The 13905-nt window shown below is 47.1% G+C and overlaps 1 protein-coding gene across 3 annotated transcripts; it reads right to left on the bottom strand.

Moving 5' to 3' along the window:
* Positions 1–8841: 8841 nt before the first annotated feature.
* On the bottom strand, positions 8842–12898 carry KPNA2 (karyopherin subunit alpha 2). 3 transcript variants are annotated; one of them, XM_077254711.1, is made up of 11 exons: positions 12799–12898; positions 11575–11685; positions 11359–11499; positions 11089–11177; positions 10718–10986; positions 10545–10639; positions 10208–10471; positions 9894–10127; positions 9610–9792; positions 9382–9531; positions 8842–9310 (listed from the first exon to the last, which is right to left on the bottom strand). In XM_077254711.1, exons 2-11 carry the CDS (start codon positions 11641–11643, stop codon positions 9218–9220), a joined length of 1587 nt encoding a protein of 528 aa, XP_077110826.1. In that variant the 5' UTR covers positions 11644–11685; positions 12799–12898; the 3' UTR covers positions 8842–9217. The 3 variants fall into 3 exon arrangements, with proteins under 3 accessions (XP_077110826.1, XP_077110825.1, XP_077110827.1); XM_077254710.1 differs by lacking the exon at positions 12799–12898 and adding an exon at positions 12596–12730; XM_077254712.1 differs by lacking the exon at positions 12799–12898 and adding an exon at positions 12470–12589.
* Positions 12899–13905: the final 1007 nt, after the last annotated feature.

The following is a 13905-nucleotide window of genomic DNA, read 5'->3' as shown; positions in this document are numbered from 1 at the left end:
GGAGACCATTATATTGTATGGAGCATTATATGGGACCCATTATACTGGATGGAGCATTATATGGGGACCATTATATGGTATGGAGCATTATATGGGGCCCATTATATTGTATGGAGCATTATATAGGGCCCATTATACCATATGGAGCATTATATGTGGACCATTATACTGTATGGAACATTATATGGGGCCCATTATACGGTATGTAGCATTATATGGGGACCATTATACTGTATGTAGCATTATATGGGGCCCATTATACTGTATGTAGCATTATATGGGGCTCACTATACTGTATGGAGCATTATATGGGGACCATTATACTGTATGGAGCATTAAATGGCGCCCATTATACTGCATGGAGCATTATGTGGAGACCATTATATTGTATGGAGCATTATATGGGGCCCATTATACTGTATGTAGCATTATATGGGGCTCACTATACTGTATGGAGCATTATATGGCGCCTATTATACGGTATGGAGCATTATATGGGGCCCATTATATTGTATGGAGCATTATATGAGGCCCATTATACCATATGGAGCATTATATGGGGCCCATTATACGGTATGTAGCATTATATGGGGCCCATTATACCATATGGAGCATTATATGGGGCCCATTATACGGTATGTAGCATTATATGCGGCCAATTATACTGTGTGTAGCATTATATGGGGCTCACTATACTGTATGGAGCATTATATGGGGCTCATTATACTGTATGGAGCATTATATGGGGCTCATTATACTGTATGGAGCATTATATGGGGCCCATTATACTGTATGGAGTATTATATGAGGCACATTATACTTTACGGAGTATTATATGGGGCCCATTATACTGTATGGAGCAATATATGGGGCTCATTATACTGTATGGAGCATTATTTTGGGCCCATTATACTGTATGGAGCATTATATGGGGCTCATTATACTGTACGGAGCATTATATGGGGCCCATTATACTGTATGGAGTATTATATGAGGCACATTATACTGTACGGAGTATTATATGGGGCCCATTATACTGTATGGAGCAATATATGGGGCTCATTATACTGTATGGAGCATTATTTTGGGCCCATTATACTGTATGGAGCATTATATGGGGCCCAGGGATCAGGGGAATGCTGTAGATATAGTATATTTTGACATCAGCAAAGCATTTGACAAAGTGTCTCACACAATCGTTATTAAAAAAATGATTAAGTATGGAATGGACAAGGCAACTGTTATGCTACAGTTGTGGCCAAAAGTATTGACACCCCTGCAATTCTGTCAGATAATACTCAGTTTCTTCCTGAAAATGATTGCAATCACAAATTCTTTGGTATTATTATCTTCATTTAATTTGTCTCTATAATGTCCCCCACAATCCCCATATTTATATAGTATAATGTCCCCCATATACAGTATGTCCCCCAGTCCCCATATTTATGTAGTATAATGTCCACCATATACACTATGTCCCCACAGTCCCCATATTTATATAGTATAATGTCCCCCATATACAGTATGTCCCCCAGTCCCCATATTTATATAGTATAATGTCCCCCATATACAGTATGTCCCCCAGTCCCCATATTTATATAGTATAATGTCCCCCATATACAGTATGTCCCCCAGTCCCCATATTTATATAGTATAATGTCCCCATATACAGTATGTCCCCCAGTCCCCATATTTATATAGTATAATGTCCCCCATATACACTATGTCCCCCAGTCCCCGTATTTATATAGTATAATGTCCCCCATATACAGTATGTCCCCCAGTCCCCATATTTATATAGTATAATGTCCCCATATACAGTATGTCCCCCAGTCCCCATATTTATATAGTATAATGTCCCCCATATACACTATGTCCCCCAGTCCCCGTATTTATATAGTATAATGTCCCCCATATACAGTATGTCCCCCAGTCCCCATATTTATATAGTATAATGTCCCCCATATACAGTATGTCCCCCACAGTCCCCATATTTACAGTTGTGGCAAAAAGTATTGACACCCCTGCAATTCTGTCAGATAATACTCAGTTTCTTCCTGAAAATGATTGCAAACACAAATTCTTTGGTCTTATTATCTTCATTTAATTTGTCTTAAATGAAAAAACCACAAAAGAGAATGGAGCAAATAGCAAAACATTGATCATTTCACACAAAACTCCAAAAATGGGCCAGACAAAAGTATTGGCACCCTCAGCCTAATACTTGGTTGCACAACCTTTAGCCAAAATAACTGCGACCAACAGCCCCCGGTAACCATCAATGAGTTTCTTACAATGCTCTGCTGGAATTTTAGACCATTCTTCTTTGGCAAACTGCTCCAGGTCCCTGATATCTGAAGGGTGCCTTCTCCAAACTGCCATTTTTTAGATCTCTCCACAGGTGTTCTATGGGATTCAGGTCTGGACTCATTGCTGGCCACCTTAGAAGTCTCCAGTGCTTTCTCTCAAACCATTTTCTAGTGCTTTTTGAAGTGTGTTTTGGGTCATTGTCCTGCTGGAAGACCCAAGACCTCTGAGGGAGACCCAGCTTTCCCACACTGGGCCCTACATTATGCTGCAAAATTTGTTGGTAGTCTTCAGACTTCATAATGCCATGCACACGGTCAAGCAGTCCAGTGCCAGAGGCAGCAAAGCAACCCCAAAACATCAGGGAACCTCCGCCATGTTTGACTGTAGGGACCGTGTTCTTTTCTTTGAATGCCTCTTTTTTTTCTCCTGTAAACTCTATGTTGATGCCTTTGCCCAAAAAGCTCTACTTTTGTCTCATCTGCCCAGAGAACATTCTTCCAAAACGTTTTAGGCTTTTTCAGGTAAGTTTTGGCAAACTCCAGCCTGGCTTTTTTATGTCTCGGGGTAAGAAGTGGGGTCTTCCTGGGTCTCCTACCATACAGTCCCTTTTCATTCAGACGCCGACGGATAGTACGGGTTGACACTGCTGTACCCTCGGACTGCAGGGCAGCTTGAACTTGTTTGGATGTTAGTCGAGGTTCTTTATCCAACATCCACACAATCTTGCGTTGAAATCTCTTGTCAATTTTTCTTTTCCGTCCACATCTAGGGAGGTTAGCCACAGTGCCATGGGCTTTACACTTCGTGATGACACTGCGCACAGTAGACACAGGAGCATTCAGGTCTTTGGAGATGGACTTGTAGCCTTGAGATTGCTCATGCTTCCTCACAGTTTGGTTTCTCAAGTCCTCAGACAGTTCTTTGGTCTTCTTTATTTTCTCCATGCTCAATGTGGTGCACACAAGGACACAGGACAGAGGTTGAGTCAACTTTAATCCATGTCAGCTGGCTGCAAGTGTGATTTAGTTATTGCCAACACCTGTTAGGTGCCACAGGTAAGTTACAGGTGCTGTTAATTACACTAATTAGAGAAGCATCGCATGATTTTTCGAACAGTGCCAATACTTTTGTCCACCTCCTTTTTTATGTTTGGTGTGGAATTATATCCAATTTGGCTTTAGGACAATTCTTTTTGTGTTTTTTCATTTAAGACAAATTAAAAAAAGATAATAATACCAAAGAATTTGTGTTTGCAATCATTTTCAGGAAGAAACTGAGTATTATCTGACAGAATTGCAGGGGTGTCAATACTTTTGGCCACAACTGTATGTGCACTCGTTCAGGATTCTTTGCAGAATTTTCCTGAACAAAACCGGACTTTTTCAGCAAGAAATCCGCTTTCGTTTTTTTTGCGTTTTTTTAATGTGGATTTTTCCGGAGCTTTCCACTACTATATTATATAGTGGCAAATCCGAAGATTTTCCGCAAAATTAATGAAAGTACTGCGTTTTTTTCCGGGATGTCTTATTTTTGAGGAAAAAAACGCAACATGTGCACAAAAATTGCGGATTGCATTCTAATAATAGGATGCTTAATGTAAGTGTTTTAGCGTTTTTGCAGTGGAAAACCGCTGAAAAAAACGGGAAAAAAACACGAAAAATTCTGAACATGTTCACATAGCCTTAGGTGGATTCATAACAGGCTTAGGCTACGTTCACATTTGCGGTCAGCGCCGCAGCGTCGGGCGCCGCAGCGGCGCCGCATGCGTCATGCGCCCCTATATTTAACATGGGGGCGCATAGACATGCGTTGTGCTGCGTTTTGCGCCGCATGGCCGCAAGCGTTGGACGCAAGAAACGCATCAAGTTGCATTTTTTTTGCGTCCAACTTTCGGCCAAAAACGACGCATGCGGCGCAAAACGCAGCGTTTTAGTGTGCGTTTTGCCGCGTTTTTGTTTGCGTTGTGCGCTGCGGCGCCGACGCTGCGGCGCACAACGCAAATGTGAACGTAGCCTTAGTGATCGGACCCAACGAGTGGTCGTAAATGGCTGCACATCCAGTTGGAAGAATGTCTCAAGTGGGGTACCACAGGGCTCTGTCCTGGGCCCTGTATTGTTCAACATCTTTATCAATGATTTAGATGAAGAAATTGAGGGTACACTGATTTATTTTGCTGATGACACAAAGCTAGGAGGGATAGCTAATACTAGAGAAGAGAGAGAGGATTCAAAAAGATATAAATATACTGGAGCAGTGGGCAGCAACTAACAGAATGGTTTTTAACAAGGAAAAATGCAAAGTACTACATCTGGGCAATAAAAATGAAAAAAGCATATACAGAATGGGAGGAATAGGGCTAAGCAACAGCACATGTGAAAAAAGACTTGGGTATAATAATAGATCACAGACTGAACATGAGTCAACAGTGTGATGCAGCAGCAAAAAAAGGCAAATGCAATTCTGGGATGTATTAACAGAAGCATACAGTCTAGATCACGTGAAGTCATTATTGCCCTCTATTCCTCTTTGGTCAGTCCTCATCTGGAATACTGGGTCCAGTTTTGGGCACCACATTTTAAAAAATACATCAACAAACTGGAGCAAGTTCAGAGAAGAGCGACCAGAATGGTGACCGGTCTGCAAACCACGACCTATGAGGAATGGTTACAGGATTGGGGACTGTTTAGCTTGCAAAAGAGAAGACTGAGAGGAGACTTAATAGCTGTCTACAAATATCTCAAGGGCTGTCACATTGTAGAAGGATCATCTTTATTCTCATTTGCGCAAGGAAAGACTAGAAGCAATGGGATGAAACTGAATGAGAGGAGACACAGAGTAGATATTAGAAAAAACTTTTTGACAGGGTGATCAATGAGTGGAACAGGCGGCCACGAGAGGTAGCGAGTTCTCCTTCAATGGAAGTCTTCAGAGGCTGGACAGACATCTGTCTGGGATGATTCAGTGAATCCTGCATTGAGCAGGGGGTTGGACCAGATGACCCAGAAGGTCCCTTACAACTCTACCATTCTATGATTCTATACTGTATGGAGCATTTTTTTGTCGCCCATTATACTGTATGGAGCATTATATGGGGCCCATTATACTGTATGGAGCATTATATGGGGCCCATTATACTGTATGGAGCATTATATGGGGCCTTTATACTGTATGGAGCATTATATGGGACCCATTATACTGTATGGTGCAATATATGGCGCCCATTATACTGTATGGTGCACTATATGGAGCCCATTATACTATATGGAACATTATATGGGGCCCATTATATTGTATGGAGCGTTATATTGGCACCATTATAATGTATGTAGTAATATATGGGCCCATTATACTGTATGGAGCATTACATAGGGCCCAATACACTGTATGGAGCATTATATGGGGCCCGTTATATTGTATGGAGCGTTATATTGGCACCATTATAATGTATGGCGTAACAGATGGGCCCACCATACTATATGGAGCATTATATGGGGCCCATTATACTGGATGGTGCAATATATAGTGCCTATTATTATGTATAGAGCATTTTATGAGGCTCATTATTCTATTTGAAGCAATATATGGGGCCCATTATACTGTATGGAGCCCATTATTCTATATGGAACAGTATATGGGGCCCATTATACTGTATGGAGCAATATATGGGCCCATTATTATGTATGGAGAAATATATGGGGCCATGATACTGTATGGAGCAATATATGGGGCCATTATACTGTATGGAGCATTATATGGGGCCTATTATACTGTATGAAGCATTATATGGGGACCATTGTACTGTATGGAACATTATATGTGGCCCATCATTATACTGTATGGAGCAAAATATGGGGCTCATTATACTGTATGGAGCATTATATGAGGACCATTGTACTGTATGGAGCATTAAATGGGGCCCACTATACTGTATGGTGCATGGAGGACTATATGTAGTGCCTATAATACTGTATAGAGACTATGCGGTGCCCATAATTCTGTATGGAGGACTATGCAGTGCCCATAATACTGTATGGAGGACTATGTGGTGGCCATAATTCTGTATTGAGGACTATGTGATGCCCATAATACTGTATGGAGGACTATGTGGTGCCCATATTACTGAATGGAGGACTATGTGATGCCCATAATACTGTATGGAGGACTATGTGGTGCCCATAATTCTGTATGTAGGAATATGCAATGCCCATAATACTCTATAGATGACTATGTGATGCCAATAATACTGTATGAACGACTATGTAGTTACCGTAACACTGTTTGCTTGACTATATGGTGCCCATAATACTGTATGGTGGACTATGTGATGCCCACAATTCTGTATGGAGGACTATGTGCTTGCCCATAGTACTGTATGGAGGACTATGTGATGTCCATAATAATGTATGGAGGACTATGTGGTGCTCATTATACTGTACGGAGGACCATGTAGTTCCCATAATACTGTATGGAGGACCATGTAGTTCCCTTAATACAGTATGGAGGACTATGTGATGTCCGTATTACTGTATGGAGGACTATGTGGTGCCCATAATTCAGTATGGAGGGCTATGTGGTGCCAATAATTCTGTATGGAAGACTATGTGGTGCCCATAACACTGTTTGCTTGACTATATGGTGCCCATAATACTGTATGGAGGGCTATGTGGTGCCCATATTACTGTATGGAGGAATATGTGGTGCCCATAATACTATATGGAGGACTACATGGTGCACATTCTGTATGGAGCAATATGCAGTGCCTATAATTTTGTATGGAGGAATATGTGGTGCCCAGAATTTTGTATGGAGGGATATGTGGTGCCCATAATTCAGTATGGAGGACTATGTGGTGCCAATAATTTTGTATGAAGGACTATGTGGTCTCATACTATATGGTGGACTATGTGATGACAATAATACTGCATGGAGGACTATGTGGGGTCATTATACTGTATGGAGGACTATGTGATAAACATAATTCTGTATGGTGGACTATGTGATGCCCATTATACTGTATGGAGGACTATGTGGTGCCAATAATTCTTTATGGAGGACTATGTCATGCCCACAATTCTGTATGGAGGACTATGCAGTGCCCATAATTCAGTAAGGAGGAATATGTGGTGCCAATAATTCTGTATGGAGGACTATATAGTGCCCATAATATTGTATGGAACACTATGTGGTGCCCATTATACTGTATGAAGGACTATGTGATGCCCATAATTCTGTATGGCGGACTTTGTGGTGTCAATAATTCTGTATGGAGGACTATGTGATTCCCATAATTCTGTATGGAGGACGTGGTGCCCATATTACTGTATGGACCTCCATGTTCTCGCCAGAGGTAGCCTGACTGCCATTAGGTACCGAGATGAGATCCTCAGACTCCTTGTGAGACCATATGCTGGTGCGGTTTGCCATGGGTTCCTCCTAATGCAGGACAATGCCAGACCTCATGTGGCTGGAGTGTGTCGGCAGTTCCTGCAAGATGAAGGCATTGAAGCTATGGACTGGCCCGCCCGTTCCCCAGACCTGAATCCGATTGAACACATCTGGGACATGTCTTGCACCATCCATCAATGTCACGTTAAACCACAGACTGTCCAGGAGTTGGCGGATGCTTTAGTCCAGGTCTGGGAGGAGATCCCTCAGGAGACCGTCCGCCCCCTCATCAGGAGCATGCCCAGGCGTTGTAGGGAGTTCATACAGGCACGTGGAGGCCACACACACTACTGAGCATCATTTCCTTGTCTTGAGGCATTTCCACTGAAGCTGGATCATCCGGTAATTAGATTTTTCTCTTTGATTTTGAGCATCATTCCAACTCCAGACCTCCGTGGGATATTAGTTGTGATTTACGTTGATCAGTTTTAGGTTTTATGGTTCTCAACACATTCCACTACGTAATGAATAAAGATTTACAACTGGAATATTTCAGTGATCTCTAGGATGTGGGAATTTAGTGTTTCCCTTTATTTTTTTTTTGAGCAGTGTGTATGGAGGACTGTGGTGCACATTATACTATATGTAGGAGTGTATTATACTATATGGAGGACTAGGGGGCACATTATTTTATATGGAGGACTATGATTGGATTGTTAATGCCGGAACAGAAATCCTTGTTCTCAGCAGCACATCACCCGCTGTAAACTGCAGATGTGCTGCTGATAGCATGATACTGTATGGGGAAAGATTAATCTAATTGTGATTGTTCTGTTCCCTTCATTCTTCCTCAGTTGCTGTAAAGAGGCCGGAAAACAAGCGTCCAACGGCTTCATTGCTGCACACTCGTTTAGCGGCCGGAGATCAGCGCATGTAAATACAACATAAGTGCTTCTGTGTGATGTGCAACGTCAGCTGTTGGGGCCCGATTTTAACTCCAGATCAGCAATCATGCTTCATAGCTGCACTCACTATTCTGCTGGTGCAGTCACTGTCCATACATTACTGATCCTGAGTTACATCCTGTATTATACCCCAGAGCTGCACTCACTATTGTCGATTGTTAGCCACACAACATGAAGAGACTTTATTTTACAAAATGTTTTTATTTTTCACCTTTAATGTTACAATGTAAAGTTTTCTTAAATGTTGAGCCCCCTAAGATGTCACCCCCAGGGGTCAGGATCCCACTCTGGAATTGCCCGTTAACCCTTTCAGGACCATCAGGCAGAGATAGCCTCATAACAGCCCAATTTATTATATTTCAGGTTGAGGGGCAAAATGAGAAGAAAGGAATAAAACACAGGAGGTCACAGTTACCGTCCACCCGGAGGCATTGGGGGAGCAGCAGGAAGAACAAATATAAAGGAGGGGCACAGAAATATAAAACTATGTACAGAGACGAAGATTCACAGTATGTACAGAGAGCGCCGTCACAAGCAGAGGCGGGGCCACTAAGTGCTCAGAAGTTGAAGGTGGTGTGCGTGCCGCTGGGGACCTGGAAGTTGTAGCCGTCGCTGGTGGCTTCTGGGACCAGAGCTTCCTCCTCATCCTCCTGCAGGGAAGGATGGGTTAATATGATACATCTACCCTTAAGATCCCCATGGTGATCCCTCCCGTACTCACCTCCGTGGAGAAGTATTTCTCGATGAGCGTGGCGGACGCCCGGTACACCTGCTCATTCTCATGGGACTGCAGGGCCTCAATCTGGTCCAGGCCGCCGCACTCCTCCACCATGAGGCACAGCTTCTCCGTCTCCCCGAGCTTCTCTGCGGCCTGCAGGACAAGTGGGGGGTTACATGGATCCTGGCTGGGAGCCTGTGGTAGTCCATAGGGGGAGGGGGAAGCACTCACCATGAAGATGTTGGTGAAGGCGTCCAGGATGACCAGCACCGTCTTGCTGTCCTTGGTGGAAAGGAGGCAGCAAAGAGGCTCCATCACCCCACACTGCACCAGGTAGATGATCTGCTCCATGGTGCCACCGCTCGTGTAGTTGGTGATGGCCCACACCGCTTCCTTCTGGGTCTTAAAGTCACCCTGAAGGAGAGAACTCATGTTAAGGGGTCCTGGGCTCAGACGTGGCCTATGTTGGGACAGAGGAGGGAGAGCGGCCGCCCGTGGCGTTACACCAGACCCACCTTCCGGAGGACGTCCACCAGGTAGGGGACCAGCCCCTGGTTGACCACCTCTTGGATCTGGTCCTGGCGCCCAGCTGTGATGTTGGACAGGGTCCAGGCGGCTTCTTTCTGGATGTTGTTCTTGTGGTGGGTGAGGAGGTCGGCAAAGACGGAGAGTGCGCCCGCCTCCAGGACTATCTGGGTCTGCTCGTCTGTGCCGGTCACTATATTCCCCACTGTCCTGAGACAGGGGGTCTGCAGGAGAGATATCACGTGTTACATTGGGGGAACTAAGACTCCCTTTATGCCCCAGAAGCCCACCTGCCAGCACTCACCACTATGGTCAGCTCCTTGCATCCCAGCAGCTGCACCACCCTGGGGACCAGCCCTGTCTGCACCACCACGTCGATGCGGTCGTTAGCTCCATCGGTGAGGTAGGACACTGCCCAGCAGGTGTCGGCCAGGACCTCACGGTCATCGTGGAGCATCAGGCGGAGCAGGGTGGGCAGAATAAGCCGCACTGCATCCAGCGGAGGCGCGGGGTTCTTGTTACGGCACAGGTTGGACAGGGTCCAGGTGATGTTACGCAGGTACCCGGTCTGGAGACAAAGAGGAGTCAGGCGGGAGAAGGGGGTGCGAAGACTTACTGCAGGCCCAGAGGTCCTGGCTTACCGGCAGAGTAGACAGGTCCGGGACCGCCAGCAGTGCCAACAGTGGCTCCAGCGCACCGTGCTTAATCACCAGGTCTCTGTAGGCTGAGCCGTCACCTGCAGGAGGGTGTAATGCATTACTTCCCCTGTGGAGACGCTGCAGCAACCACCTGAGATGCAGAAATAGAGGCTCACCTGCGATGTTGCCCAGGGCCCACACAGCCTGCTCGCTGATGTGCGGGTGAGGGGAGGCCAGCAGGGAGATGAAGGCCGGCACCGCCCCGCCGTCCACCACCGCCTTGGTTTGGTCAGAGTTACCAGACGCAATGTTGGTCAGTGCCCACGAGGCCTCGAACTGGATGGGGCTGCAGTCGGTGCGGCCCAGGAAGGACACCAGGGTGGGGATCAGGCCAGCCTGGATGATGCGGTCAATGGGGGGATCCCGCTCCCTGGATAGAAGCTTCCTGCAGACAGGGGGCAGAAAGTCAGATCAACGGTGACCCCTCCAGAACCAGCTCCTTTCATGGGACTGACAAGAGGTTCCCCTACTCCAGGGTCAGTCTCACCTGGCAGCCTGTGTGGCCTGCAGCTGGAGGTCAATGCCTGGGCCGGACACAAGGCGGACGATCTCCTCCACCGTCCACAGTGCCGCGGTCTAGAAGGAGGCGGGCAAGAACGAGTCAGTGTGCTGCAGCGAAGATGGGTACTACTACCCCCAGCATGGATGGGAACTACTACCCCCTGGACAGTAGAGAACTACCACCCTCAGCATGGTAGAGAACTACTACCACCAACCCCCAGGACCATAGAGAACTACTACCCCAGCCAGCGCTCACCTGCCCGTTCTGGCTCTTCTCCTGCAGGGGGGACGTGGGCTCATCCGGAAAGGAGCTGACGTTCCTCCTCTTCAGCAGCTGGTCATCCTTCTTGGCCTTGCGGAGTTCCACATTCACCTCCACCCGGCGACGCCGCATCTCCTGGGGAGGCAGACGGGTCAGAGCCCGGCACTACTATTACTACCCCAGCCCACCACCCCAGGTGCGCCCACTCACCGAGGAGTCCTTGCCCTTGTTCTTGAAGCGGTTCAGGCGGGCGGCAGCGGCATTCTCATTGTTAGACATGGCGACAGCACGGGGTTAAAGCAGGGTCAGTAAACTGCGCACCTGTCAGGAGAGACCACGGTGGTGAGGACGGCACAAACGTGACCCCCGACCCAACAGGACCACCAACCAACCCAATGAGACCAGCATCTGTCAGGGAAGACAGCGGCGGTGAGGATGGAACAAACAAGACCGACCCAACGAGATCAACCCAACAAGACCAATATCCATCAGGGGAGACTGCGGTGGTGAGAACGGCACAGACGAGACCCCCGACCCAACAGGACCAGCATCTGCCAGGGAAGACTGCGGCGGTGAGGATGGTACAAACAAGACCACCGACCCAACATCCATCAGGGGAGACAGCATAAACGAGAACCCCCGACCCAACAGGACCAGCATCTGTCAGGGGAGACTGCAGCGGTGAGGATGACACAAACGAGACCCCCAACCCAACGAGACCACCAACCCAAAGAGACCACCAACCCAAAGAGACAAATATCCATCAGGGGAGACTGTGGTGGTGAGGATGAATCAGACGAGACCCTCAACCCAACAAGACCACCAAACCCAACGAGACCAGCACCTGTCAGGGAAGACTGCGGTGGTGAGGACGAAACAAACAAGACCCCAAACCCAACAGGACCACCGACCAACCCAACGGGACCAATATCAGTCAGGGGAGACTGCACCAGTGAGGATGGTACAAATGAGACCCCCGACCCAACGAGACCAACCCAAGCAACTATCAGTGAGCAAAGACACCCATAGATCAAGACTGCAACACTGGTGACATACTGGCGGATCGGGGGCCCCTGATGTGCAGCTCCTGGGGGCCCTCTATTACCACCACATGGGGGGCAGGGAGAGGCAGCCCGGACAGGAGGCCCCCAGCCGCAGAGTCCCGGACACAGATCGTCACTGGTAACGGGCGAAGCCCCCCAGATCGAGGGGTCCCTGCACCAGTGATCACCCCAGACATGATGTCATCAGGCGCCCCCTGTAACCAAGTCCTCAAGGGCCCCAGAGCGGGTAAAGGGCTAACGTCCGGGACCAGCCGTTATACAAGCTCTGCCGTCCGCCGCGGACCACCACCACCTCCCGGGGCCCCAGGAGCCGGCGCTGACAGCCCCGGGGCCCCAGGAGTCGGCGCCCCTCCTCCGCACATGCTCTCACCTCGCCTCCTCACTCCGGAATGTAACGTGGTCCCGGCAGCCGCGAGTTTAAATGTCCGGGAGAGCTGAGCGCTGATTGGTCCGTTCGAGAGGCATCGGCGCGCTCATTGGTCCGTTCAAAAGAAGCCGGTACAGATCCCGCGAGATTAACCTCTTGTGTCCCGACTACAAGTGCAGAGTCCAGACTGTCAGCAAGAAAAGCGAGAGACGGCAAAGACAAGGAAAGGGGCCGCGTCCAGGGAACAGCAGAGCACGTCCGATCACCGGCAGAAGGTGTGCGACATCGTGCAACCGGATCAGGTCCCGATTACGGTCAGATCGTCATACAATAACATTGTCTGGTCCTGATATTGGTCAGATCGTCATACAATCAGATTGGTCCCGATATTGGTCAGATCGTCATACAATCAGATTGGTCCCGATATTGGTCAGATCGTCATACAATCAGATTGTCTGGTCCTGATATTGGTCAGATCGTCATACAATCAGATTGGTCCCGATATTGGTCAGATCGTCATACAATCACATTGTCTGGTCCTGATATTGGTCAGATCGTCATACAATCAGATTGGTCCCGATATTGGTCAGATCGTCATACAATCAGATTGGTCCTGATATTGGTCAGATCGTCATACAATCAGATTGTCTGGTCCTGATATTGGTCAGATCGTCATACAATCAGATTGGTCCCGATATTGGTCAGATCGTCATACAATCAGATTGTCTGGTCCTGATATTGGTCAGATCGTCATACAATCAGATTGGTCCCGATATTGGTCAAATCGTCATACAATCACATTGTCTGGTCCTGATATTGGTCAGATCGTCATACAATCAGATTGTCTGGTCCTAATATTGGTCAGATCGTCATACAATCACATTGTCTGGTCCTGATATTGGTCAGATCGTCATACAATCAGATTGTCTGGTCCTAATATTGGTCAGATCGTCATACAATCACATTGTCTGGTCCTGATATTGGTCAGATCGTCATACAATCACATTGTCTGGTCCTGATATTGGTCAGATCGTCATACAATCAGATTGTCTGGTCCTGATATTGGTCAGATCGTCATACAATCAGATTGTCTGGTCCTGATATTGGTCA

Source organism: Ranitomeya variabilis, chromosome 4 (genome assembly GCF_051348905.1).
Source record: "Ranitomeya variabilis isolate aRanVar5 chromosome 4, aRanVar5.hap1, whole genome shotgun sequence".
NCBI lineage: Eukaryota > Metazoa > Chordata > Amphibia > Anura > Dendrobatidae > Ranitomeya > Ranitomeya variabilis.
Note: the sequence above shows the minus strand (reverse complement) of the source record. Positions and strands in the feature narration are given on the sequence as shown.